The sequence below is a fragment of the Salvelinus sp. IW2-2015 genome, linkage group LG28, assembly GCF_002910315.2.
Source record: "Salvelinus sp. IW2-2015 linkage group LG28, ASM291031v2, whole genome shotgun sequence".
NCBI lineage: Eukaryota > Metazoa > Chordata > Actinopteri > Salmoniformes > Salmonidae > Salvelinus > Salvelinus sp. IW2-2015.
The window spans coordinates 22,457,559-22,482,789 of NC_036868.1; the positions used below are offsets into that span (position 1 = coordinate 22,457,559).

The 25,231-nt window shown below is 41.9% G+C and overlaps 1 protein-coding gene and 1 pseudogene across 2 annotated transcripts in view; one reads left to right on the forward strand and one right to left on the reverse strand.

Annotated features, from left to right (window-relative positions):
* Positions 1 to 11,242, forward strand: part of LOC111954014 (cytosolic 5'-nucleotidase 1A-like) — a 17,608-nt gene extending 6,366 nt beyond the window's left edge. Inside the window, exons 3-6 of one of the 2 annotated variants that reach the window (XM_023973503.3) lie at positions 9,355 to 9,484; positions 9,768 to 9,890; positions 10,101 to 10,297; positions 10,663 to 11,242. In XM_023973503.3, coding sequence (XP_023829271.1) covers positions 9,355 to 9,484; positions 9,768 to 9,890; positions 10,101 to 10,297; positions 10,663 to 11,031 — 819 coding nt within the window. In that variant the 3' untranslated portion in view covers positions 11,032 to 11,242. The remainder of the gene's footprint in view (positions 1 to 9,354; positions 9,485 to 9,767; positions 9,891 to 10,100; positions 10,298 to 10,662) is intronic. The other variant, XM_023973504.3, reaches the window with a different exon arrangement.
* Positions 4,550 to 6,492, reverse strand: LOC139023189 (cytosolic 5'-nucleotidase 1A-like; annotated as a pseudogene).
* Positions 11,243 to 25,231: the final 13,989 nt, after the last annotated feature.

A 25,231-nucleotide genomic window follows, 5' to 3' on the forward strand; every position in this document is an offset into this window, starting at 1 on the left:
GAGTTGATAGTCATTTGTTGAATACAGTATTTTTAGGCCCCTCCAGATTTTTGGTGGACCTGGATAATGTTGCTGCTGGTGGGAATCATCCTGCTCCTTCTGTGTAAGGAACGGGCAGCTGACTCAATACATGTCATATCTTCACGGTTTCCTGTGGCAAGAAGCAGCCGTGTCACTGTGGTTGGTGTGTCAGTCCCTACGTAACAGGCCTAAGACTGTGCCCACAATGCTAGCGCCCTGGCAGCACGATACAAGTCAAGTGGCTGTTGCCGTTTGTTGACTTCCCTGTAGGACACCAAAACAATTCCATTCCCATCCCGAACACACTATCACTAACAACGCGTCATACAAACCCTCCTTCAAGATTATCCTAAATAAAACCCCAGCATAGCCATATACTTCCTGTTTTCGTCCACAGACATGATAATACTACTATCTTCTTCCGCTCCTTCTTCTCTGATGGTTCTTGGGCTTGAACTCATTCTGGGAAGCACAAACCACATACAGGTTCATGTCCCAACATCTTATGGTCAGATAGAGAATCAACCACAATCAACATCTGTTGCATAGGTAAGTGCATATATTGGTAGTGGATGGGTGAACTATCTATTTTACAAAGTAAAAATGCTTTGATTAAGCACCATGATCTCCACTTCACACAAGCAACAACCGGCCCACGGGCAGACCACAGCTAATTATAGTGCCTTGTGTGATGAGGATGAGGTGTATCTCATAGAACCAGGGGGGTAACTTTGTGCCTCTAATCCTTTTATGTATTGTTGTCTCTAAACAAGCAGTGTCTTACTCAGTCCTCCTAGTGCCAGCAACCCAGAGTATTCCATGGCAAACTGCAGGCCTGGGCCCAGCTCATGAGATGCAGTCTGTTGCCCAACAGGCAGAAAGATACCTCGTGTACACTAAATAGTTGAATGAACAGTGCTCTCCTATGGGCGTTCCCCATGTGCATGGAAGAGGGGGGTTTTGATCAATTCTGCGGTTTCCAGCATGGGAAAGGCTGATTGATGCAAGATTTTACTCCAGGATCTGACATGAGTTTTTTCTACATTGGATTTGTCGTATAGTCACGTGAGAGCAAAAAAAAATGCTAAAGCGAAGGCCATGTAAACATCACAAACCAGTGAACAAAACAATTTCAGGCTATTTTGTAGCCATCTCAGCACCCATCTATTGGTGAAGATTTGATAATATAGATAAAACAAATCGAACCATTCAAATCTACTTCTAACCGTTTATTCAATCTTCGCTGCAAACACCGTACTAGCTATACGCTAACTGAATAACCCTTTATTCCTCAGAAAAAGCAAAAAAACAATCTTGATATCTCTTAAATATAGAAAATTATAGGTTAAAAGGTGAACCAATTCTTCAATATTGTCTTATGTAAAATAAGTTTTTTAAATACCATGTGCAATGAAATAGACTTTCCCTTTTGCATAATGTTTATTTCAATTTGTAAACTGTAAGCGTAACACCTGACATGTTACATTTTTACAAGTGGGAACGTAGATATGGTCAACTGAGCTGTCTTGATTATTTTGATAGAGCCTTCATACGCTTTATCTGCCAAGTTCTGAGGTAATGCATTTAAAAGTCCATGTCTTTTTTTTATGAATAAGGAAAAACGATATATTAGAAACATGGAATGATTAGTAAAAGTGGACATAGATTATTAAGTGTAAATAAGTTTGGTATAAAGCCTGTTTATATGGTTAGCCTATGCCATGAAAAAACCAAAAATGCGTTCCATTTTGCATATCAATAAGTATTCTACAGTTGAATTCGGAAGTTTACATACACTTTAGGTTGGGACGTCATTAAACTCGTATTTTCAACCACTTCCACAATATTTTTTGTTAACAAACTATAGTTTTTTTGGCAGTCGGTTAGGACATCTACGTCTATGCATGGAACACAAGTCATTTTTCCATCAAATTGTTTTAACAGGAGCATGATTATATTTCACCTTATATTCACTGGTTTCACAATTCCAGTTGGGTTAGAGTTAAACATACACTAGTTGACTGTGCTTTAAACAAGCTTGGAAAATTCCACAAGAATGAGGTCATGGCCTTTATATAAGCCTTCTGATAGGCAATTGACATCATTTGAGGTCAATTGGAGGTTGTTACCTGTGGATGCCATTTTAAGGCCTACCTTTTCAAACTCAGCTTGCCCTCTGTGCTTGAACATCCATGTGGCAAGATCAAAAAGAATATCATCCAAAAAAATTATGTAGACCTCCACAAAGTCTGGTCCATCCTTGTGGAGCAATTTTCCAAGCGCTGGTAACCACGTTCATTTCTGTAGCAACAATGCACGCAAGTATTAACCAATACCATGGACACCGCAGCGTCTATAGCGCCTTCAGGAAGGGAGAAGCGTCTGTCTTCCTAGAGCAATGGAACGACTTTGGTGCGAAAACGTGCCAAATCAGATCCCAGAACTAACAGCAAGGACCTTGTGAAGAGCCTTGGAGGAAACAGGTACAAAAGTACCTCTAAATCCACAGTGAAACTGAGTCCTATATCGCATATAACCTGAAAAGCCGCTCCAGCAAGGGAAAACCCACGTTGCTCCAAAAACCACCAAAAAAGAAAACAGACTACGGTTTGCAACTGCCATGGGGAACAAAGATCGTACTATTCTGGAGAGAATGTCCTCTGGTCTTGATGAAACGAAAAATAGAACTGTTTTGGCCCATAATGGCCATCCGTTAATGTTTGGAGGAAAAAGGGGGAGGGCTTGCAGCCGAAGACACCTATCCCAATCTCGCAAAGCCACGGGGTGGCCGCCCATGTTGTTTGGGGGTGCTTTTGCTGCATGGAGGGACTGGATTTGCACTTCACAAAATAGATTAGCATCAATGAGGCCTTGGAAAATTATGTGGCAACAATTGAAGGCACATCCAGACATCAATCAGGAAGTTAAAGCTGGTCGCAAATGGGTCTTCCAAATGAACAATGACCCCAAGGCATACTCCAAAGTGTGGCAAAATGGCTTAAGGACAACAAAGTCAAGGTATTGGAGTGGGCCATCACAAAGCCCTGACCCAATCCCATAGAACATTGTGGGCAGAACTGAAAAAACGTTGGCGAGCAAGGAGGCCTACAAACCTGTCTCAGTTACACCAGCTGTTCAGGCGGAAGTGGCCAAAATTCACCCAACTTATTGTGGGAAGCTTGTGGAAGGCTACCAGAAACATGACCCAAGTTTAAAAAATGTAAAGGCAATGCTACCAAATACTAATTGAGTGATGTATAACTTCTGACCCACTGGGAATGTGATGAAAGAAATAAAAGCTGAATGAATCACTAATATTCTGACATTTCACATTCTTAAAATAAAGTGGTGATCCTAACTGACCTAAGACAGGCAATTTTACTAGGATTAAATGTCAGGAATTGTGAAAAACTGATTGAAATGTATTTGGCTAAGGTGTATGTAAACTTCCAACTTCAAATGTACCTTGTAAATGCTCCCTTTCATACCTTTACTATGCACATATCCTTAACGTTCCTCTATGCAAAGGATTTCAAAGCTATGATAAACCGCCGTACACAAAACCATGACATGCATGGGCAGAAGTCTAGACGCAGGAGTGTTAGAAATATACAGGTCAAAATAAAGGAAACACTCAAATAAAATGTCTTAATAGGCCGTTGGGGGCACCACGAGCCAGACAGCTTCAATGCACCTTGGCGTAGATTCTACAAGTGTCTGGAAGCTTATTGGAGGGTCGAGACACCGTTGTCCATGAGAAATTCCATCTTTTGGTTTTGTTGCTGGAAAACGCTGTCTCTGGCACCACTCCAGAATTTCCCATAGTTGTCCAATTGGGTTGAAATTGGTGATTGAGACAGCCATGGCATATGGTTTACATAGTTGTCATGCTCATCAAATCATTCAGTGCCTACTTGTGCCCTGTGGATGGGGGCATTGTCTATCTCATGGGGCATAGCGAGGGTAGGCAAAATAATGGCCTGCCCAGCAATTTTTTAAAAATACAGGATGGGATGCTAATTGATTCATTAACTCAGGAACCACACCTATATGGAAGCAACTAATTTCAATATACTTTGTGTCCCTCATGTAGTCAACTCTTTCATTATTTTGGCATTTAACTGTAAAAACATGTTTGTCTCTGCAGCAAATGAGACCAAATATCCTTCTCTAAAGATTATAAAACACTTCCTGTGTGAAATGTGACACACTTCATGACATACATTTTCACACAAACTAGATACTACATTCTGTAATTAACTGGAATATGATGACTATTTCAGAAAAGTATTCTCCTTTCTTCTTATGAAAGAGAACATTCCGTGACATTGTAAACTTGTTATTTAGCAAAAATCCCTGAAGTGAGTAGTACATTTTTACTACAGTATATTCTGAATAAAATATTTTAGTAGAAGTGGCTTTATTTTTTAAACAAAATCCAGCACAAAACAAAAGACTGCTGAAGACAGGGTTGTGCGCAACTAACTATTTGCATAATGTATGATACCTTCCCACCCTAGGAGGCTCACTATATCATGTCTTTGGCAGGCTCGCTCAATAAAAATTCCTTGTTGTACTTCTGTCCAATCCCATTAGGCACGTGTGCAGTGATAGTCCCCAGCTCCTGCACCTTCAATGTGGAACATCTGGTCATCAAAGAAGATGTGAGGCTGGATCTTCTGTAGGAGGGGCCCTTTAGGTGCTCCGGCTAGGAACAGGGCCTCATCGATCTCCAGGCCCCAGCTCCTGAGTGTCTTGAGGACGCGGACCCCTGAGCTGGCTGCACTGCGGGATGTGACTAGGTAGGTACGAATGGGGCAGGTCATACTCGTCGCTCGTTCTTGGCGTAGAACTTCCTCTGGAGCATCCCCAGCGCCTCCAGGAAACACTTTAAGGGCGCCTGAGTGAATGAACGAGACATAGGGTTGGCATAACATCATTTTGTATTTTTTTTTATCTAAGCAAATAACACATCAATGGGTTCACTTTATTTGGACATTCTCCTATTACAGATGGTTTTTAGACGCTCAAACTATCACCAATCAATCAACTACCACGGATGATATGCAACAACTTGCAAGGTTAAGGTTAGGTCTAGGATTACAGTAAGTGGGTGTGTTAGTTAAAACGTTTGTTGATAGTAGTTGAACATCTTTAACTCTCTATAGGGAGACTCCAAATAAAGTGTTAGCCATCGAGGAAAAAATAAATAAATAATAATCAGAATCAAAAAGCTAAAAGAAAATGGAGGCATGTACTCTCATGAACACCTGTGCAAGAGGTTTGTTCTCAAACTCCTTCGCATGCTCAAAGGACGTGTCCAGGCCGTGTTGTTTCACGATGATCTCCGACTCAGAGAAGAGGACGGCGGCCCCGTCAAAGGCAACTTTCAGCTGTGTGTCGGAAAGCTGGTTCTCCACATCTCCGGACGCAAACATGGTCGCTGCTGCAATGCCTATTTATAAAAGACATTATAAGGGGCTTATACATGCTCATAACAATGGTATCATAATGTATTACATCTGTATGCTATATTATACCTATAAAGAGTTCCCACAATGTACGTCTACAGTTTTTTTTACTCTGTTAAAAATGCAGTATCCATGGTAACCTAAAACAGTTTAATCCCTATAGGACAATAAAGGAAAGTAGCATTATCAACTACCCTCCTCAATGGCCTCTATGACTTTCTCTCCATCCTTGAGAGGTACAGGTTGGTCATGTAGGCCTTCAGATAGCCAATGGGCTTTTCCCCTCCCGTCATACAGAATCTTTCAATGGTTAAATCTGTCAGGAGAGAGTGAAAAACAAAAACATATCAGAACCACATAGAAATCCGATAGTATAGTCATCAGGCTGGTAGCCAAAGATGGCCACTAACATCCATGCTAAAACAGGCATTAACTATGAAGAAAAATATTTGGTCAAAAATACCAGTCATTCAATGAAATGCAGCACACAAGTAGTGAGTCTTATAACCAAAGAATATAATTACTAGAATTACTGGTCATTGTATTTCTCTGCTTATAGCACTGTAGTAGGCATGGCTGAGCGTGTCGACCACGAACCGTAGTGGTTGATGCTGTTGATGAGGCGCACCCCGACCTGGGCGTGGTTATTCGTCTCATGGATGACGTCAAACAACTCGTCGCTGTCGGGGTAGAGCCGCCTCAGCCGTGCGTTCACATTCATCAGAGCCTGCAGTGTGGTGTGTGTGTGTGTGTGTGTGTGTTTTAGGACAGAATTGACACAGGGATAAAGTCAAAACCTGACTGGTGGGTACTAGAGCAACTACTTACAGGTGGTTGCTTCAGACTATTTAGTCCCAAGTTGCAACATACACATATGCAGGCAGGCACGCTCACATGTACTGATAAATGCACAGGGGCGGAAGGGGACAAGAATTCGGCCTGGCATTTTATCCACGCCAGCCCACGTCGCTGTATAAACCACCATCCCTCCCACCATCATGCTACCACCCCCGGCAGGCCACCAACCAAAAACTCTATATACCCTGACATAACATTGGTAGTACTATACAGCGTTTCTCAACCATTTTCTGTTCCAGTGACTGCAACACATGGTCCACTTTTTTAACCAGCTTATGTTAAAAAATAAAATAAAAAAGACGTAAAAACACCACAGGAAATACAACTCACCACTATAACTGGCCTCTTCTTTAACCATTTTGCTTTGCCTCCCTGTTGTTGCTGTCTATTAGTCTAAGCATCTTCTCTGCTGTCACTGTGCTGCTTTTGTTCTGTCTGCTTAAGCATTAGACGTTATAAAAGCCAAGCTAACGACTTGGGCAAGTTGCAATATAGCCTGGCATTATGTTTCTCCTGAATCAGCACGGCTAACTCTTAAAACTGGGTTAAATCAGGTTTATCTAATAATCTTGGTGCAACAAATTAAAGTTGAATTAAATCTTTCCTCTAATCTAAGTTTAGTTTAAACTTCAAACCTAGATTAATTTTAAACCTGTTGCTCAATGAATAAAAATACACTGCTCAAAAAAATAAAGGGAACACTAAAATAACACATCCTAGATCTGAATGAATGAAATATTCTTATTAAATACTTTTCTTTACATAGTTGAATTGCTGACAACAAAATCACACAAAAATTATCAATGGAATCAAATTTATCAACCCATGGCGGTCTGGATTTGGAGTCACTCAAAATTAAAGTGGAAAACCACACTACAGGCTGATCCAACTTTGATGTAATGTCTTAAAACAAGTCAAAATGAGCTCAGTAGGTGTGGTGGCCTCCACGTGCCTGTATGACCTCCCTACGCCTGGGCATGCTCCTGATGAGGTGGCGGAGGTCTCCTGAGGGATCTCCTCCAGACCTGGACTAAAGCATCCGCCAACTCCTGGACAGTCTGTCGTGCAACGTGGCGTTGGTGGATGGAGCGAGACATGATGTCCCAGATGTGCTCAATTGGATTCAGGTCTGGGGAACGGCGGGCCAGTCCATAGCATCAATGCCTTCCTCTTGCAGGAACTGCTGACACACTCCAGCCACATGAGGTCTAGCATTGTCTTGCATTAGGAGGAACCCAGTGCCAATCGCACCAGCATATGGTCTCACAAGGGGTCTGAGGATCTCATCTCGGTACCTAATGGCAGTCAGGCTACCTCTGGCGAGACATGGAGGGCTGTGCGGCCCCCAAAGAAATGCCACCCCACACCATGACTGACCCACCGCCAAACCGGTCATGCTGTGAGGATGTTGCAGGCAGCAGAACGTTCTCCACGGCGTCTCCAGACTCGTCTGTCACGTGCTCAGTGTGAACCTGCTTTCATCTGTGAAGAGCACAGGGGGCCAGTGGCGAATTTGCCAATATTGGTGTTCTCTGGCAAATGCCAACGTCCTGCACTGTGTTGGGCTGTAAGCACAACTGCCACCTGTGGACGTCGGGCCCTCATACCACCTCATGGAGTCTGTTTCTGACCGTTGGAGCAGACACATGCACATTTGTGGCCTGCTTGAGGTCATTTTGCAGGGCCCTGGCAGTGCTCCTCCTGCTCCTCCTTGCACAAAGGCGGAGGTAGCGGTCCTGCTGCTGGGTTGTTGCCCTCCTACGGCCTCCTCCACGTCTCCTAGTACTGGCCTGTCTCCTGGTAGCGCCTCCATGCTCTGGACACTACGCTGACAGACACAGCAAACCTTCTTGCCACAGCTCGCATTGATGTGCCATCCTGGATGAGCTGCACTACCTGAGCCACTTGTGTGGGTTGTAGACTCCGTCTCATGCTACCACTAGAGTGAAAGCACCGCCAGCATTCAAAAGTGACCAAAACATCAGCCAGGAAGCATAGGAACTGAGAAGTGGTCTGTGGTCACCGCTGCAGAACCACTCCTTTATTGGGGTGTTCTTGCTAATTGCCTATATTCCACCTGTTGTCTATTCCATTTGCACAACAGCATGTGAAATTTATTGTCAATCAGTGTTGCTTCCTAAGTGGACAGTTTGATTTCACAGAAGTGGATTGCTTGGAGTTACATTGTGTTGTTGAAGTGTTCCTTTATTTTTTTGAGCAAACAGGTTTAAAATTAATCTAGGTTTGAAGTTTAAACTAAACTTAGATTAGAGGAAAGATTTAATTCAACTTTAATTTGTTGCACCAAGATTATTAGATAAACCTTGATTTAACCCAGTTTTAAGAGTTAGCCGTGCTGATTCAGGAGAACATATATGCCAGGCTATATTGCAAACTAGTGCCCAAGTCGTTAGCTTGGCTTTTATAACGTCTAATGCTTAAGCAGACAGAACAAAAGCAGCACAGTGACAGCAGAGAAGATGCTTAGACTAATAGACAGCACAACAGGGAGGCAAAGCAAAATGGTTAAAGAAGAGGCCCAGTTATAGTGGTGAGTTGTATTTCCTGTGGTGTTTTTACGTCTTATTTTTATTTTATTTTTTTACATAAGCTGGTTAAAAAAGTGGACCATGTGTTGCCAGTCACTGGAACAGAAAATGGTTGAGAAACGCTGTATAGTACTACCAATGTTATGTCAGGGTATATAGTGTTTGTGGTTGGTGGCCTGCCGGGGGTGGTAGCATGATGGTGGTTTATACAGCGACGTGGGCTGGCGTGGATAAAATGCCAGGGCCGAATTCTTGTCCCCTTCCGCCCCTGTGCATTTATCAGTACATGTGAGCGTGCCTGCCTGCATATGTGTATGTTGCAACTTGGGACTAAATAGTCTGAAGCAACCACCTGTAAGTAGTTGCTCTAGTACCCACCAGTCAGGTTTTGACTTTATCCCTGTGTCAATTCTGTCCTAAAAACACACACACACACACACACACACACACTGCAGGCTCTGATGAATGTGAACGCACGGCTGAGGCGGCTCTACCCCGACAGCGACGAGTTGTTTGACGTCATCCTGATGACGAATAACCACGCCCAGGTCGGGGTGCGCCTCATCAACAGCATCAACCACTACGGTTCGTGGTCGACACGCTCAGCCATGCCTACTACAGTGCTATAAGCAGAGAAATACAATGACCAGTAATTCTAGTAATTATATTTCTTTGGTTATAAGACTCACTACTTGTGTGCTGCATTTCATTGAATGACTGGTATTTTTGACCAAATATTTTTTTCTTAATAGTTAAATGCCTGTTTTGCATGGATGTTAGTGGCCATCTTTGGCTACCAGCCTGATGACTATACTATCGGATTTCTATGTGGTTCTGATATGTTTTTGTTTTTCACTCTCCCTGACAGATTTAACCATTGAAAGATTCTGTATGACGGGAGGGGAAAGCCCCATTGGCTATCTGAAGGCCTACATGACCAACCTGTACCTCTCAAAGGATGGAGAGAAAGTCATAGAGGCCATTGAGGAGGGTAGTTGATAATGCTACTTTCCTTTATTGTCCTATAGGGATTAAACTGTTTTAGGTTACCATGGATACTGCATTTTTAACAGAGTAAAAAAAACTGTAGACGTACATTGTGGGAACTCTTTATAGGTATAATATAGCATACAGATGTAATACATTATGATACCATTGTTATGAGCATGTATAAGCCCCTTATAATGTCTTTTATAAATAGGCATTGCAGCAGCGACCATGTTTGCGTCCGGAGATGTGGAGAACCAGCTTTCCGACACACAGCTGAAAGTTGCCTTTGACGGGGACGCCGTCCTCTTCTCTGAGTCGGAGATCATCGTGAAACAACACGGCCTGGACACGTCCTTTGAGCATGCGAAGGAGTTTGAGAACAAACCTCTTGCACAGGTGTTCATGAGAGTACATGCCTCCATTTTTCTTTTAGCTTTTTGATTCTGATTATTATTATTTATTTATTTTTCCTCGATGGCTAACACTTTATTTGGAGTCTCCCTATAGAGAGTTATAGATGTTCAACTTACTATCAACAAACGTTTTAACTAACACACCCACTTACTGTAATCCTAGACCTAACCTTAACCCTTGCAAGTTGTTGCATATCATCCGTGGTAGTTGATTGATTGGTGATAGTTTGAGCGTCTAAAGACCATCTGTAATAGGAGAATGTCCAAATAAAGTGGAACCCATTGATGTGTTATTTGCTTAGATAAAAAAAAATACAAAAATGATGTTATGCCAACCCTATGTCTCGTTCATTCACTCAGGGCCCCTTAAAGTGTTTCCTGGAGGCGCTGGGGATGCTCCAGAGGAAGTTCTACGCCAAGAACGAGCGTATGACCTGCCCCATTCGTACCTACCTAGTCACATCCCGCAGTGCAGCCAGCTCAGGGGTCCGCGTCCTCAAGACACTCAGGAGCTGGGGCCTGGAGATCGATGAGGCCCTGTTCCTAGCCGGAGCACCTAAAGGGCCCCTCCTACAGAAGATCCAGCCTCACATCTTCTTTGATGACCAGATGTTCCACATTGAAGGTGCCAAGGAGCTGGGGACTATCACTGCACACGTGCCTTATGGGATTGGACAGAAGTACAACAAGGGAATATTTATTGAGCAGCCTGCCAAAGACATGATATAGTGAGCCTCCTAGGGGTGGGAAGGTATCATACATTATGCAAATAGTTAGTTGCGCACAACCCTGTCTTCAGCAGTCTTTTGTTTTGTGCTGGATTTTGTATTAAAAAAATAAAGCCACTTCTACTAAAATATTTTTATCAGAATATACTGTAGTAAAAATGTACTACTCACTTCAGGGATTTTTGCTAAAATAAAACAAGTTTACAATGTCACCGAATGTTCTCTTTCATAAGAAGAAAAGGGAGAATACTTTTCTGAAATAGTCATCATATTCCAGTTAATTACAGAATGTAGTATCTAGTTTGTGTGAAAATGTATGTCATGAAGTGTGTTCACATTTCACACAGGGAAGTGTTTTTATATCTTTAGAGAAGGATATTTGGTCTCATTTGCTGCAGAGACAAACATGTTTTACAGTTAAATGCCAAAATAATGAAAAGAGTTGACTACATGAGGGACACAAAGTATATTGAAATTAGTTGCTTCCATATAGGTGTGGTTCCTGAGTTAATGAATCAATTAGCATCCCATCCTGTATTTTTAAAAAAATTGCTGGGCAGGCCATTATTTTGCCTACCCTCGCTATGCCCCCATGAGATGACAATGCCCCCATCCACAGGGCACAAGTAGGCACTGAATGATTTGATGAGCATGACAACTATGTAAACCATATGCCATGGCTGTCTCAATCACCAGATTTCAACCCAATTGGACAACTATGGGAAATTCTGGAGTGGTGCCAGAGACAGCGTTTTCCAGCAACAAAACACCAAAGATGGAATTTCTCATGGACAACGGTGTCTCGACCCTCCAATAAGCTTCCAGACACTTGTAGAATCTACGCCAAGGTGCRTTGAAGCTGTTCTGGCTCGTGGTGCCCCAACGGCCTATTAAGACATTTTATTTGAGTGTTTCCTTTATTTTGACCTGTATATTCTCAACACTCCTGCGTCTAGACTTCTGCCCATGCATGTCATGGTTTTGTGTACGGCGGTTTATCATAGCTTTGAAATCCTTTGCATAGAGGAACGTTAAGGATATGTGCATAGTAAAGGTATGAAAGGGAGCATTTACAAGGTACATTTGAAGTTGGAAGTTTACATACACCTTAGCCAAATACATTTCAACTCAGTTTTTCACAATTCCTGACATTTAATCCTAGTAAAATTGCCTGTCTTAGGTCAGTTAGGATCACCACTTTATTTTAAGAATGTGAAATGTCAGAATATTAGTGATTCATTTCAGCTTTTATTTCTTTCATCACATTCCCAGTGGGTCAGAAGTTTACATACACTCAATTAGTATTTGGTAGCATTGCCTTTACATTTTTTTAACTTGGGTCATGTTTCTGGTAGCCTTCCACAAGCTTCCCACAATAAGTTGGGTGAATTTTGGCCCATTCCGCCTGACAGCTGGTGTAACTGAGACAGGTTTGTAGGCCTCCTTGCTCGCACACGTTTTTTCAGTTCTGCCCACAAATGTTCTATGGGATTGGGGTCAGGGCTTTGTGATGGCCACTCCAATACCTTGACTTTGTTGTCCTTAAGCCATTTTGCCACAACTTTGGAAGTATGCTTGGGGTCATTGTTCATTTGGAAGACCCATTTGCGACCAAGCTTTAACTTCCTGACTGATGTCTGGATGTTGCCTCAATTGTTCCACATAATTTTCCAGCCTCATGATGCTATCTATTTTGTGAAGTGCACCAGTCCCTCCTGCAGAAAAGCACCCCCACAACATGATGCTGCCACCCCCGTGCTTTGCGGTTGGGATGGTGTTCTTCGGCTTGCAAGCMTCCCCCTTTTTCCTCCAAACATAACGATGGCCATTATGGCCAAACAGTTCTATTTTTCTTTCATCAGACCAGAGGACATTTCTCCAGAAAGTACGATCTTTGTCCCCATGTGCAGTTGCAAACCGTAGTCTGTTTTTTTTATGGTGGTTTTGGAGCAGTGGCTTTTTCCTTGCTGAGCGGCTTTTCAGGTTATGCCGATATAGGACTCGTTTCACTGTGGATTTAGATACTTTTGTACCTGTTTCCTCCAGCATCTTCACAAGGTCCTTTGCTGTTGTTCTGGGATTGATTTGCACTTTTCGCACCAAAGTACGTTCATCTCTAGGAGACAGAACGCTTCTCCTTCCTGAGCGCTATGACGGCTGCGTGGTCCCATGGTGTTTATACTTGCGTGCTATTGTTTGTACAGATGAACGTGGTACCAGGCGTTTGGAAATTGCTCCCAAGGATGGACCAGACTTGTGGAGGTCTACAATTTTTTGGATGATTTCTTTTGATTTTCCCATGATGTCAAGCAAAGAGGCACTGAGTTTGAAGGTAGGCCTTGAAATGCATCCACAGGTACACCTCCAATTGACTCAAATGATGTCAATTAGCCTATCAGAAGCTTATAAAGCCATGACCTCATTTTGTGGAATTTTCCAAGCTGTTTAAAGGCACAGTCAACTTAGTGTATGTTAACTTCTAACCCACTGGAATTGTGATACAGTGAATTATAAGTGAAATAATCTGTCTGTAAACAATTGATGGAAAAATGACTTGTGTCATGCATAGAGTAGATGTCCTAACCGACTTGCCAAAACTATAGTTTGTTAACAAAAAATTTGTGGAGTGGTTGAAAAACGAGTTTTAATGACTCCAACCTAAGTGTATGTAAACTTCCGAATTCAACTGTAGAATACTTATTGATATGAAAATGAAGCATTTTGGTTTTCATGCATAGGCTACCATATAAAACAGGCTTTATTACACTTATTTACACTTAATATCTATTCCACTTTTTACTATCCATTCATGTTTCTAATATATTCGTTTTTCCTATTCCATAAAAAAAACATGACTTTTTAAATGCAATTAACCTCAACTTGCAGGTAAAGCTGTATGAGGCTCTATCAAAATATCAAGAAAGCTAGTTGACCATATCTACTGTTCCACTTGTAAAATGTTACATGTCAGGTGTTACGCTTACAGTTTAAAATTGAAATAAACATTATGCAAAAGGAWAGTCTATTTCATGTTGCACATGTATTTAAAAAACATTATTTTACATAACACATATTTGAGGAATTGTTCACCTTTTAACTATAATTTCTATATTTAAGAATATCAAGATTGTTTTTTTGCTTTTATCTGAGAATAAAGGGTTTATCATGTGCGTATAGCAGTACGGTGTTGCAGCGAGATTGAATAAAGGTTAGAAGTAGATTTGAATGGTCGATTTGTTTTTATCTATTATCAAATCTCACCAATAGATGGTGCTGATGGCTACAAAATAGCTGAATTGTTTTGTTCACTGGTTTGTGATGTTTACATTGGCCTTCGCTTTAGCATTTTTTTGCTCTCACGTGAACTATAGCAATCAAATGTAGAAAACTCATTCAGATCCTGGAGTAAAATCTTGCATCAATCAGCCTCCCCCTGCTGGAACCAGAATTGATCAAAACCCCCTCTTCCATGCACATGGAGGAACGCCCCATAGGAGAGCACTGTCATTCACACTATTTAGTGTACACGAGGTATCTTTCTGCCTGTTGGGCAACAGACTGCATCTCCATGAGCTGGGCCCAGCCTGCAGTTGCCATGGATACTCTGGGTGCTGACACTAGGAGGACTGAGTAGGCACTGCTTGTTTAAGACACAAATCATAACAAAGGATTAGAGGCACAAAGTACCCCCGCTGGGTTCTATGAGATACACCTCATCCTCATCACACAGGCACTATAATTAGCTGTGTGTGCGCGTGTGCGGGTGTATGCTTGTGTGAAGGTGGAGATCATGGTGCTTAATCAAAGCATTTTACTTTGTAAAATAGATAGTTCACCCCATCCACTACCAATATGCACTTACCTATGCAACAGATGGTTGATTGTGGTTGTTGCTCTACTGCCATAGATGTCTGGGACTGACCTGTATGTGTTTGTGCTTCCCAGAATGAGTTCAAGCCCAAGAACATCAAGAAGAAGAAGAAGCGGAGTATTATCATGTCTGTGGACGAAAACAGAAGGTATATGGCTATGTGGGGTTTATTTAGGATAATCTTTGAAGAGGGTTTGTATRAACGCTGTCTGTTAGTGATAAGTGTGTGTCGGGATGGGATGGGGATGTTTTGGTGTCTACAGGGAAGTCAACAACAGCAACAGCACTTGACTGTATCGTGCTGCCAGGGCGCTAGCATGTGGCACATCTTTAGGCTGTGTTACGTAGGACTGACACACACACAGTGACACGGCTGCTTCTTGCCAACAGGAAACCGTGATATGATAATGACATGTATTGAGGTCAGCTGGCCCCGTTCCTTACAAGAAGGAGCAGGATGATTCCCACAGCAGCAACATTATCCAGGTCACCAAAATCTGGGAGGGGCCTAAAATACTGTAATTCAACCAAATGACTATCAACTCACTGTAACTTATTGTAGGTCTATTTATAGAGGAATTTATTCAGTTGTTTAGTGGTAACATTTTTTACCAGACATTGGCCTATAACACAGAGTTGGAAGCAGATGTTCAGCAAGGACTCTGCTATAGACTTCTAGTGTAACAAAATGGTTCTGTTTATATTTAAAAACTAGATGTATTGAGTTTCAGTGGGTTTTAGAATGACTTCACTTTTCCGCAGTGGAAACGGCAGTGTTCCACTAGGCCTTGTGGTTTCATGTGTCCTGATTCTGGCATTGGACATAATAATCCTCATAGGATTATAGCCTACATGTCACTTATTCAATCTCAATTCCACGTGATAATGGAAATAAATGGAACTGTGGATTGATTATGTCACAATCAATAGAAGAGTCTCTGGTTACTATGACGTTGTTAACCTAGATGAACTGTTAGTCATGATTATGACTCAATAGGTCAGAACACTGAGCAATACCACTGCTGTTCTGTCCATAGAAACAGAATCACGTTCTAGTTCTGTGGTTCTGTCATTCAGGCACAAGACAGAAAGTTGCCTGAAGGCTGTGGATCATTGTATTGTTGACCCAGACTGAGTGCACTTCACAAGGATTGTCTTTTTCTGAGTAAGCTAACCATGGATAACTCTCCTGAAGGTAAGCACTGACTGGACTGATGTAAGGTTGAAAAATSCTGGTAATTGTCCCAAAACTACCAATGGAGCAAGATTTGACTTCATTTGTACAGTCCAATAGTCATGGTGTGCTGAATGTGCCATTGCTGAACCAAGGCGTTGTCCTCTAATCTTCCTCGCGTTCTTTGTTTAGTTAACCAGGAGCAGGGAGACATACCAATGATCCCATTGGTCCATGCGCCCATGTCAGGGTAAGGGTTTTCTACATAACACAATGTAACATCTGCACAGAGGTGCAATCCTAATGAATTGGGAATTGGGTGAGAACGAATCCTAAAGATGGTCCAATAGACATGGTGAAGTCTCTTTATCTTAAAGTCATCTTTAACTTCCTGATGACCGCTAGGGATGAGATGCAGAGAACCCAGAACCAGGTGAACAACTTGCAGCAGTCAATGAACCACATGCAAGAGCAGCTGAATTCCATGTGGAAGCAGTTTACTGTGTTGCAGAGTGCCCTCTCTCAGGTAGTAGATTAGTCTCAGCAAGAGTAGAATGAGTCATGTGTAATCATGATGAAGATTGATGATGATGGCTGGGATTGTGATGATGATGATGACTGGAATGGTAATGGTAACTATGTCTTTGTAACTCCTGTACTCCACCTGTACTGGATAGCTCCTTGATGACAACATGCCTGTGGCACCTGAAGCGGAGGGGATCCAACCGAAAAACATCACCCCTGCACAGCGGGACGGAATCCTCCCGATAGGAATCATCCAGGGGGAGGATCCCAACAAGAACCAATCATTCCAACAAGGCATCATCCCAATAAAAAACAATGGAATGGAACAGATGGAATTTCATGGACCACCTCCACCTCCCATCATCCCCATAGTGGGATCCTGGGATGCTGGATTGAATGCTCCACGTTGTGGAGATTTCTATGCCAGGAAAAAAGGTAATAAGAAAAGCCTTATCTTATGAGTGTGGTGTCTAAGTGTCTACGTTAAACAGGTTTAACTCAATTCATCCATTTGCCTGTAGTTGTGTTTGGGTTGTAACAAAGTATCATTGTCAGCTAGTTACACTGTCAGCTAGTGGTTGTTCTGTACAGTGACAAGCAGAGTGCTTGATTTCTCCCACTTGTCACAGATATCCGGAGTAGATATGTGGCGGATCCTGCTTTAATGACCATCACCAAGCCAGAACATTTCGAGGCCAACCCTCAGAGCCAGGCTGGCAGTTGGCCGGTGGCTAAACCTCAGTACCCAGCAACCCAAGTACAGAAAACACCAAACAGTGGAGGCTGGATCAGGTGGTTCTTCGGTGAAAAGGAAGAAGTTCCTCAGATGACAAGGATACCAGATGACAAGCATAATTCTGTAAGGAACCTGTTATGTATATTGTATACAGAGACCACTCTAGTGGATTCATCTATTTCTCAGTGTCTTTATTCACATTGTCTTTATTATCTTCTTCCTTAGATTGTCTGGGATCAAAACCTGCACAGATGGGTTGACGCAAGTCCCATGCCCAAGACTGAGGTATTCACTTTAACTCACGTCATTAAAGCAGTGGATGACCATTGTATTTCAACTGTAAGAACGTTACTAATACATTTGCAAATTTGTTGATGTGTTTTCCAGAACAAGCCTGTTCTACCTCCTCCACCGATGGGGATGTATCTGGGGAACTCTAGTCTCCCCAAAGGAGTGAATCCTTATTCCATGAAAGCAGGTGAATAGTGCTTTAGACTACACGAGGTTTAACTCCCAGACTGTGCCAGGCATTGATAGCCCTCTCTGATGATCTCCTGCTAACACCTTTCCTTCTAACAGCAGATAATGGAAGCCTAGGGGGAAGGTATCCCAAGCTATTCTACCCTGGTGGGATCACCACAACGCCTCCATACCAGGGTCCTGGATTGCTCCCTGCCCAGCATGCAACACTCATGGCACCGATGACTGTGCCATTCGATGTTGACAGGCAGAAACTTGGCCCAGGCACTTTACCCTTTTGAGGTTCGACACTGAACAATCCTTCCGCAACGATTCATTCAATTAGCTTTAATTGACAGCAACGCCTGGCTGAAGTTGCAGTGATGTTTAAGCTATTTATTTTTTGTCTCACAGGTCGTTTTCCAGGAGGGATCATTTGATATTTCAGCATTTTAAAAGACAAAAAAATAAGATTTCGGCATAGAGAAGTTATTAAAAGTCTGTATGTTCACGTAGCTTTGATATGTTTTCTGGCATCCTTTACAAGCCCATCGCTTGTGCATTTCTCTATGTTACATACTTTACAGATGGGTATATTATTTATACATATGTTTCCAAAATATCAAAAAAATTATTTATCTATTTCATAAACATAATATCAAATGTAAATAAAGTGCATTTTAAATTTAACACCATATATTACTTTACTGCAGGCCTGGCGTTGTGGGTGGGCCTTTGTTACGGGATTTTTGTGTTTAATGACTAAAATATGTATACATTTGACTTAGAATTATAATCATAAATGTTGAATGTTATGTGTTCCTTGTTAGAAAGAATGGGTTTATCTTCAGACAGGCTAGAATGATGTCTCTACCCAGGGAGGGGAAAGACCTTGAGTTGGTTGTAGATAGTTGAACAGGTGGCAGACAGTAATGAGAACTCGAACTGTATTGCCATTGTATCCGAGAGGAGGTTGGACATTAAAACCTATGACATCATCTTTATTATATAACCTGATGTAAAATGTATTATGATCAGTACTCTCGAGAATAAACGCTATTGATTGATTGATTTTAAGACTGGTATCTGTCCATTTTATGCAGATAATTATCTTACAAATTCTTATTTATGGGCAGAGTGTTTTAATTGAATTGGTTAATAAACAGGAATCAAAATTCCTTTAACAGCCTTAGGGAGCCATGCTCGCCCTGCCGCACCTCCTAGCACGTCCAAATAAAATACATGGTTGAATGAAACTTTGCATGACTTATATTTTTGTTGTTGCTATAACACTAATGTAGGATATTTGGCCTTTTAAAGTTTTAATTACCGCAAAACATTTTTACTTAAAATAAATATGGCTCAAGAAATTATGACTGACAGGGATTTAGACCTATCATAAATGCATCTTGAAGCTCATTTCTCTTTTTGATGAGTCAAATTAATAGTGGGTGGAGCGTTATGTAAACAGCCTTGTGATCGTTCGGAATGTCATGTTCAAGAGTAGGCTACCTTAACTTGTTTTCTTCATCGTGGTCAAAATGAATATTAGAAATTGGTTTGCTAAAAATAATGCCTAATCTGCTGCAACAAGTAGTCTTCAAACATCTGGCCACAACACAGCAATGATATGGAATAATTTACTCTTTATTGATATGACATGGACATTCTCAACGGATTCCTTCGTATAGAGTGCATTCGGAAAGTATTCAGACCCATTGACCTTTTCCCCAAAAATGTACGTTACAACCTTATTCTAAAATGGATTACATTGTTTCGCCCCCTCATCAATCTACACACAATACCCCATAATGACAAAGCAAAAACAGGTTTTTCRAAATTTTTGCAAATGTATATAAAAAAAACTGAAATATCACATTTACATAAGTATTCAGACTCTTTACTCTGTACTTTGTTGAAGCAACTTTGGCAGAAAGTCTGGTCTCTGGCCACTGTTCTTGGGGACCTTCAATGCTGCAGAAATGTTTTGGAACCCTTCCCCAGATCTGTGCCTTGACACAATCATGTCTCGGAGCTCTACGGACAATTCCTTTGACCTCATGGCTTGGTTTTTTGCTCTGACATGCGCTGTCAACTGTGGGCCCTTGTATAGACAKGTGTGTGCMTGTACAAATCATGTCCAATCAATTGAATTTACCTCGACTCCAATCAAGTTGTAGAAACATCTCAAGGTCGAATAAGATATTTCTGTTTTTATTTTGAATACATTTGCAATAAATTCAAAAAACCTGTTTTCGCTTTGTCATTATGGGGTATTGTGTATAGATTGATGGGGGAAACAAATGTATTTAATCCATTTTAGAATAAGACTGTAACGTAACAAAATGTGGAAAAAGTCAAAGGGTCTGAATACTTTCCGGATGTATGTTGAAATAAGGTGATCTTTGTATTTAAAGCAGTTGTTTTTCGTGTTATTATTATTGTAGCTTTTTGTGTTATTATTATTGTAGTTTGGAAGCAATGAATTTGATCGTATAGGCTTATTTGTTAAACTATAATTTTACCCAGGCGGTGGCGATCTGTTCAAAATTACCATAATGTGACTATTTCACGAATGGTCTTGAGCGCACAAGTTGGTTCAAACATTTTACAGAAAATTGTGTTATAGCCTATCATTTTCACAGAGTGATTATTGTAATTGTATTGTTATGAGGCAATTCCATTTTGGATGCTTCCCAATCTACTTTATATATAAAAACCAACCATCCTCTCAAATGTAAGTCTTATGATAGCCTTCGGCTTCACATTCAGCAACTTTGACTATCTCATAATAAATAAGAGCTGTACTAGAATAACCTCTCACGCCTTAAAACCTCCCATAATCACCTGCAGAAGCTAATTGCAGGTGTAAAGGGGCACGGTGGTCTAGAGCAAAGACCACATACTCCGCCTAGAAAGGCGCAAAAGACCTAGTGCGAAACCCTAGATGAAGGAACCAGGCTATGACGGGGTCGGCCAAGCTCTCTCTCTCCGGCTCGTAGCTGGATGGATGATCCTTGACTAACAGAACGATGGCGCAAGTGTTCAAAATTGCTTCATAATATGAACCCAGCGCATGGTCCAAATAATAATAATCGAACAGTAGTTGTTTGGAGGCGGTGTCAACATCTCGCAGGAGTAAAATGTTCAGTTGGCTTTCATAGCCGATCATTAAGAGTATCTCTACCGCTCCTGCGGTCTCTAGAGAGTTGAAAACAAGCAGGTCTGGGACAGGTAGCACGTCCGGGTGAACAGGTCAGGTTCCATAGCCGCAGGCAGAACAGTTGAAACTGGAGCAGGCTACGCTACCGGCGCCAGGTGGATCTGAGGGACGCTGACTAGCATCCATGTCGAATCACTCTGCTGTACAGCATGGTCTCACGGCTTCAAGGTCAGTGGTCCTTAGGGCACGATGGTTCTCCGAAGAGCAGAAGTATATATAAGAAAAGCCGTGAGTGAAAAGACCGATAAAATTGAGCGAGAGCATACTTAAATTCACACAGGACCACCGGATAAGACAGAATACTCCAGATATAACAAACTGACCCTAGCCTCCCGACACATAAAACTAAATGCAGCATAAATACTGGAGGCTGAGACAGGAGGGGTCAGAGACGACTGGCCCATCCGATGATACCCCCGGACGGGCCGCAAACAGGAAGGATATAACCCCACCCACTTTGCCAAGGCACAGCCCCCACCACCACTAGAGGGATATCTTCAACCACCAACTTACCATCCTGAGACAAGGCCGAGTATAGCCCACAAAGATCTCCGCCACGGCACAACCCAAGGGGGGGCGCCAAACCCAGACAGGAAGATCACGTCAAGACTCAAGCCACTCAAGTGACACACCCTCCTAGGGACGGCATGAAAGAGCACCAGTAAAACAGTGACTCACCCCTGTAATAGAGGTTAGAGGCAGAGAATACCCATGGAAGAGGGAACCGGCCAGGCAGAGACAGCAGGGTGGTTCGTTGCTCAGAGCCTTTCCGTTTCCTCTACCCTTCACACTCCTGGGCCGAGACTACACTCAATCATAAGACCTACTGTAAGAGATTGAGTCCTTCAATTAAAAGACTTAAAGGTTGAGCCGAGTGCTGCCGTCTCTCACATGGGTAGGCAGACCATTCCATAAAAATGGATCTATAGGAGAAACGCCACCTGGCTCAGCTGTTTGCTTAGAAATTCTAGTGGACAATTAGGAGGCTCTGCTCATGTGACTGATGCGATACGTTTAGTATGTACGGCAGGACCAAATCGGAAAGATAGGTAGGAGCAAGCCCATGTAACGCTTTGTAGGTTAACAGTAAAACCTTGAAATCAGCCTTGCCTAGCGTCTAGCTATCAGGAAGAATCCAATCAAATTTTTGGGTTCTAGTCAGGATTCTAGCAGCCTATTTAGCACTAACGGAGTTTATTTTGTGCTTTATCCGGGTAGCCGGAAAGTAGAGCATTGCGTAGTCTAACCTAGAAGTAACAAAAGCATGGAATAATTTTCTGCTATCATTTTGGACAGAAAATTCTGATTTTTGCAATGTTCATAGATGGAAAAAAGCTGTACTTGAAACAGTCTTGATATGTTCGTCAAAAGAGATCAAGGTCCAGAGTAACACCGAGGTCCTTACAGTTTTATTTGAGACGACTTTACAACCATCAAGATTAATTGTCAGATTTAACAGAAGATCTCTTTGTTTCTTGGGACCTAGAACAAGCATCTCTGTTTTGTCCGATTAAAAGTAGAAAGTATTCAGCCATCCACTTCCTTATGTCTGAAACACAGGCTTCTAGCGAGGGCATTTGGGGCTTCACCATGTTTCATTGAAATGTACACAGCTTGTGTCATCCGCATAGCAGTGAAAGTTAACATTATGTTTTCGAATGACATCCCCAAGAGGTAAAATATATAGTGAAAACAATAGTGGTCCTAAACAGAACCTTGAGGAACACCGAAATGTACAGTTGATTTGTCAGAGGACAAACCATTCACAGAGACAAACTGATATCTTTCCGACAGATAAGATCTAAACCAGGCCAGAACTTGTCCGTGTAGACCAATTTGGGTTTCCAATCTCTCCAAAAGAATGTGGTGATCAAAGCAGCACTAAGGTCTAGTAGCACGAGGACAGATGCAGAGCCTCGGTCTGAACATTAAAAGGTATTTACCACTTCACAAGTGCAGTCTCAGTGCTATATGGTGCTATACCAATGATAGAGTGTCACATTCTAACATTTGTATGGCTGTTGTCTCAGGAAGGCAGTGAGTTGCTGCGCAACAGCTTGTAATTTTTTTTAGAGGAATGGAAGATTCGATATTGGCCGATAGTTTTTTATATTTTCTGGGTCAAGGTTTGGCTTTTTCAAAGAGGGCTTTATTACTGCACTTTTAGTGAGTTTGGTACACATCCGGTGGATAGAGAGCCATTATTATATGTTCAACATAGGAGGGCAAGCACATGAAGCAGCTCTTTAAGTAGTTTAGTTGGAATAGGGTCCAGTATGCAGCTTGAAGGTTTAGAGGCCATGATTATTTTCATCATTGTGTCAAGAGATATAGTACTAAAACACTTGAGTGTCTCTCTTGATCCTAGGTCCTGGCAGATTGTGCAGACTCAGGACAGCTGAGCTTTGGAGGAATCACAGATTTAAAGAGAGTCCGTAATTTGCTTTCTAATGATCATGATCTTTTCCTCAAAGAAGTTCATGAATTTATTACTGCTGAAGTGAAAGCCATCCTCTCTTGGGGAATGCTGCTTTTTAGTTAGCTTTGGACAGTATCAAAATACATTTTGGATTATTCTTATTTTCCTCAATTAAGTTGGAAAAATAGGATGATCGAGCAGCAGTGAGGGCTCTTCTTTCCAAGCTAGTCGGAAGACTTCCAGTTTGGTGTGGCGCCATTTCCGTTCCAATTTTCTGGAAGCTTGCTTCAGAGCTCGGGTATTTCTGTATACCAGGGAGCTAGTTTTTATGACAAATGTTTTATTTTTAGGGGTGCAACTGCATCTAGGGTATTGCGCAAGGTTAAATTGAGTTCCTCAGTTAGTGGGTTAACTGATTTTTGTCCTCTGAGTCCTTGGGTAGCAGAAGGATCTGGAAGGGCATCAAGAAATTTGTTTGTTGTCTGAGAATTTATAGCACGACTTTTGATGTCCTTGGTTGGGGTCTGAGCAGATTTTTGTGTGCGATTGCACGCTAGATTAAAATGTGGGTGCGTCATAGTCCAGGGTTATGAGGAAAAATTAGATCTACAACATTATTCCATGGGACAAAACTAGGTCCAGAGTATGACTGTGGCAGTGAGTAGGTCCAGAGACGATGTTGGACAAACCCCAAGAGTCGATGATGGCTCCGAAAGCCTTTTGGAGTGGGTCTGTGGACTTTTCCATGTGAATATTAAAATCACCAAAAATTTGAATATGATCTGCTTGACTACAAGGTCCGATAGGAATTCAGGAACTCAGTAAGCTGTATATGGCCCAGGAGGCCTGTAAACAGTAGCTTATAAAAGGGATTGAGTAGGCTGCATAATTTCATGACTAGAAGCTCAAAAGACGAAAACGTCATTTTCTTTTGTGTAAATTGAAATTTGCTATCGTAAATGTTAGCAACACCTCTGCCTTTGCGGGATGCACGGGGATAGGTCACTAGTGTAACCAGGAGGTGGCCTGATTTAACACAGTAAATTCATCAGGCTTAAGCCATGTTTCAGTCAGGCCAATCAATCAAGATTATGATCAGTGATAAATTCATTGACTATAACTGCCTTTGAAGTGAGGGATCTAACATTAAGTAGCCCTATTTTGAGATGTGAGGTATCACGATCTCTTTTAATAAGGGCAGGAAGGAGGAGGTCTTTATCCTAGTGAGATTGCTAAGGCGAACACCGCCATGTTAGTTTGCCCAACCTAGGTCGAGGCACAGACACGTCTCAATGGGGATAGCTGAGCTGACTACACCGACTAACAGTGTCAGACTCTACTAAGCTGGCAGGCTGGCTAATTACTGTCATGAATTCATCTTTCCTTGCTCTGCCAATGCGATCAAAGATTTGCATTAGCCTATTATAAAGGTGATTTAAGCACGCTGCGATGAGTGTTAGTAAAAGCATCTGATTTAATTTAAATGTCAATAGTGTTTTCCTATGTCATGTAGGTACTAGGCCATGCATGATACAAATATACGGGATTGTCCATTGTGCTCAAATAGAGATATGCAAACGCCTACCGGTAAAATTGCCGAAGGTTCCGAATCGGCAACCGGGCCAAAGCCACGTCAACACAGTTGGAAGCTGTGGATCAATGGTAGTGCTTATCTGCATGCGATTGCGCTGCTTTAATTATTTACGGGTTTGAAAATTCTTGGGGCCTGCCTTATCTGCCATATAACAATGGGAATATCCAACTCCCCTACTCAATTGTCAATAAATTAGTGTC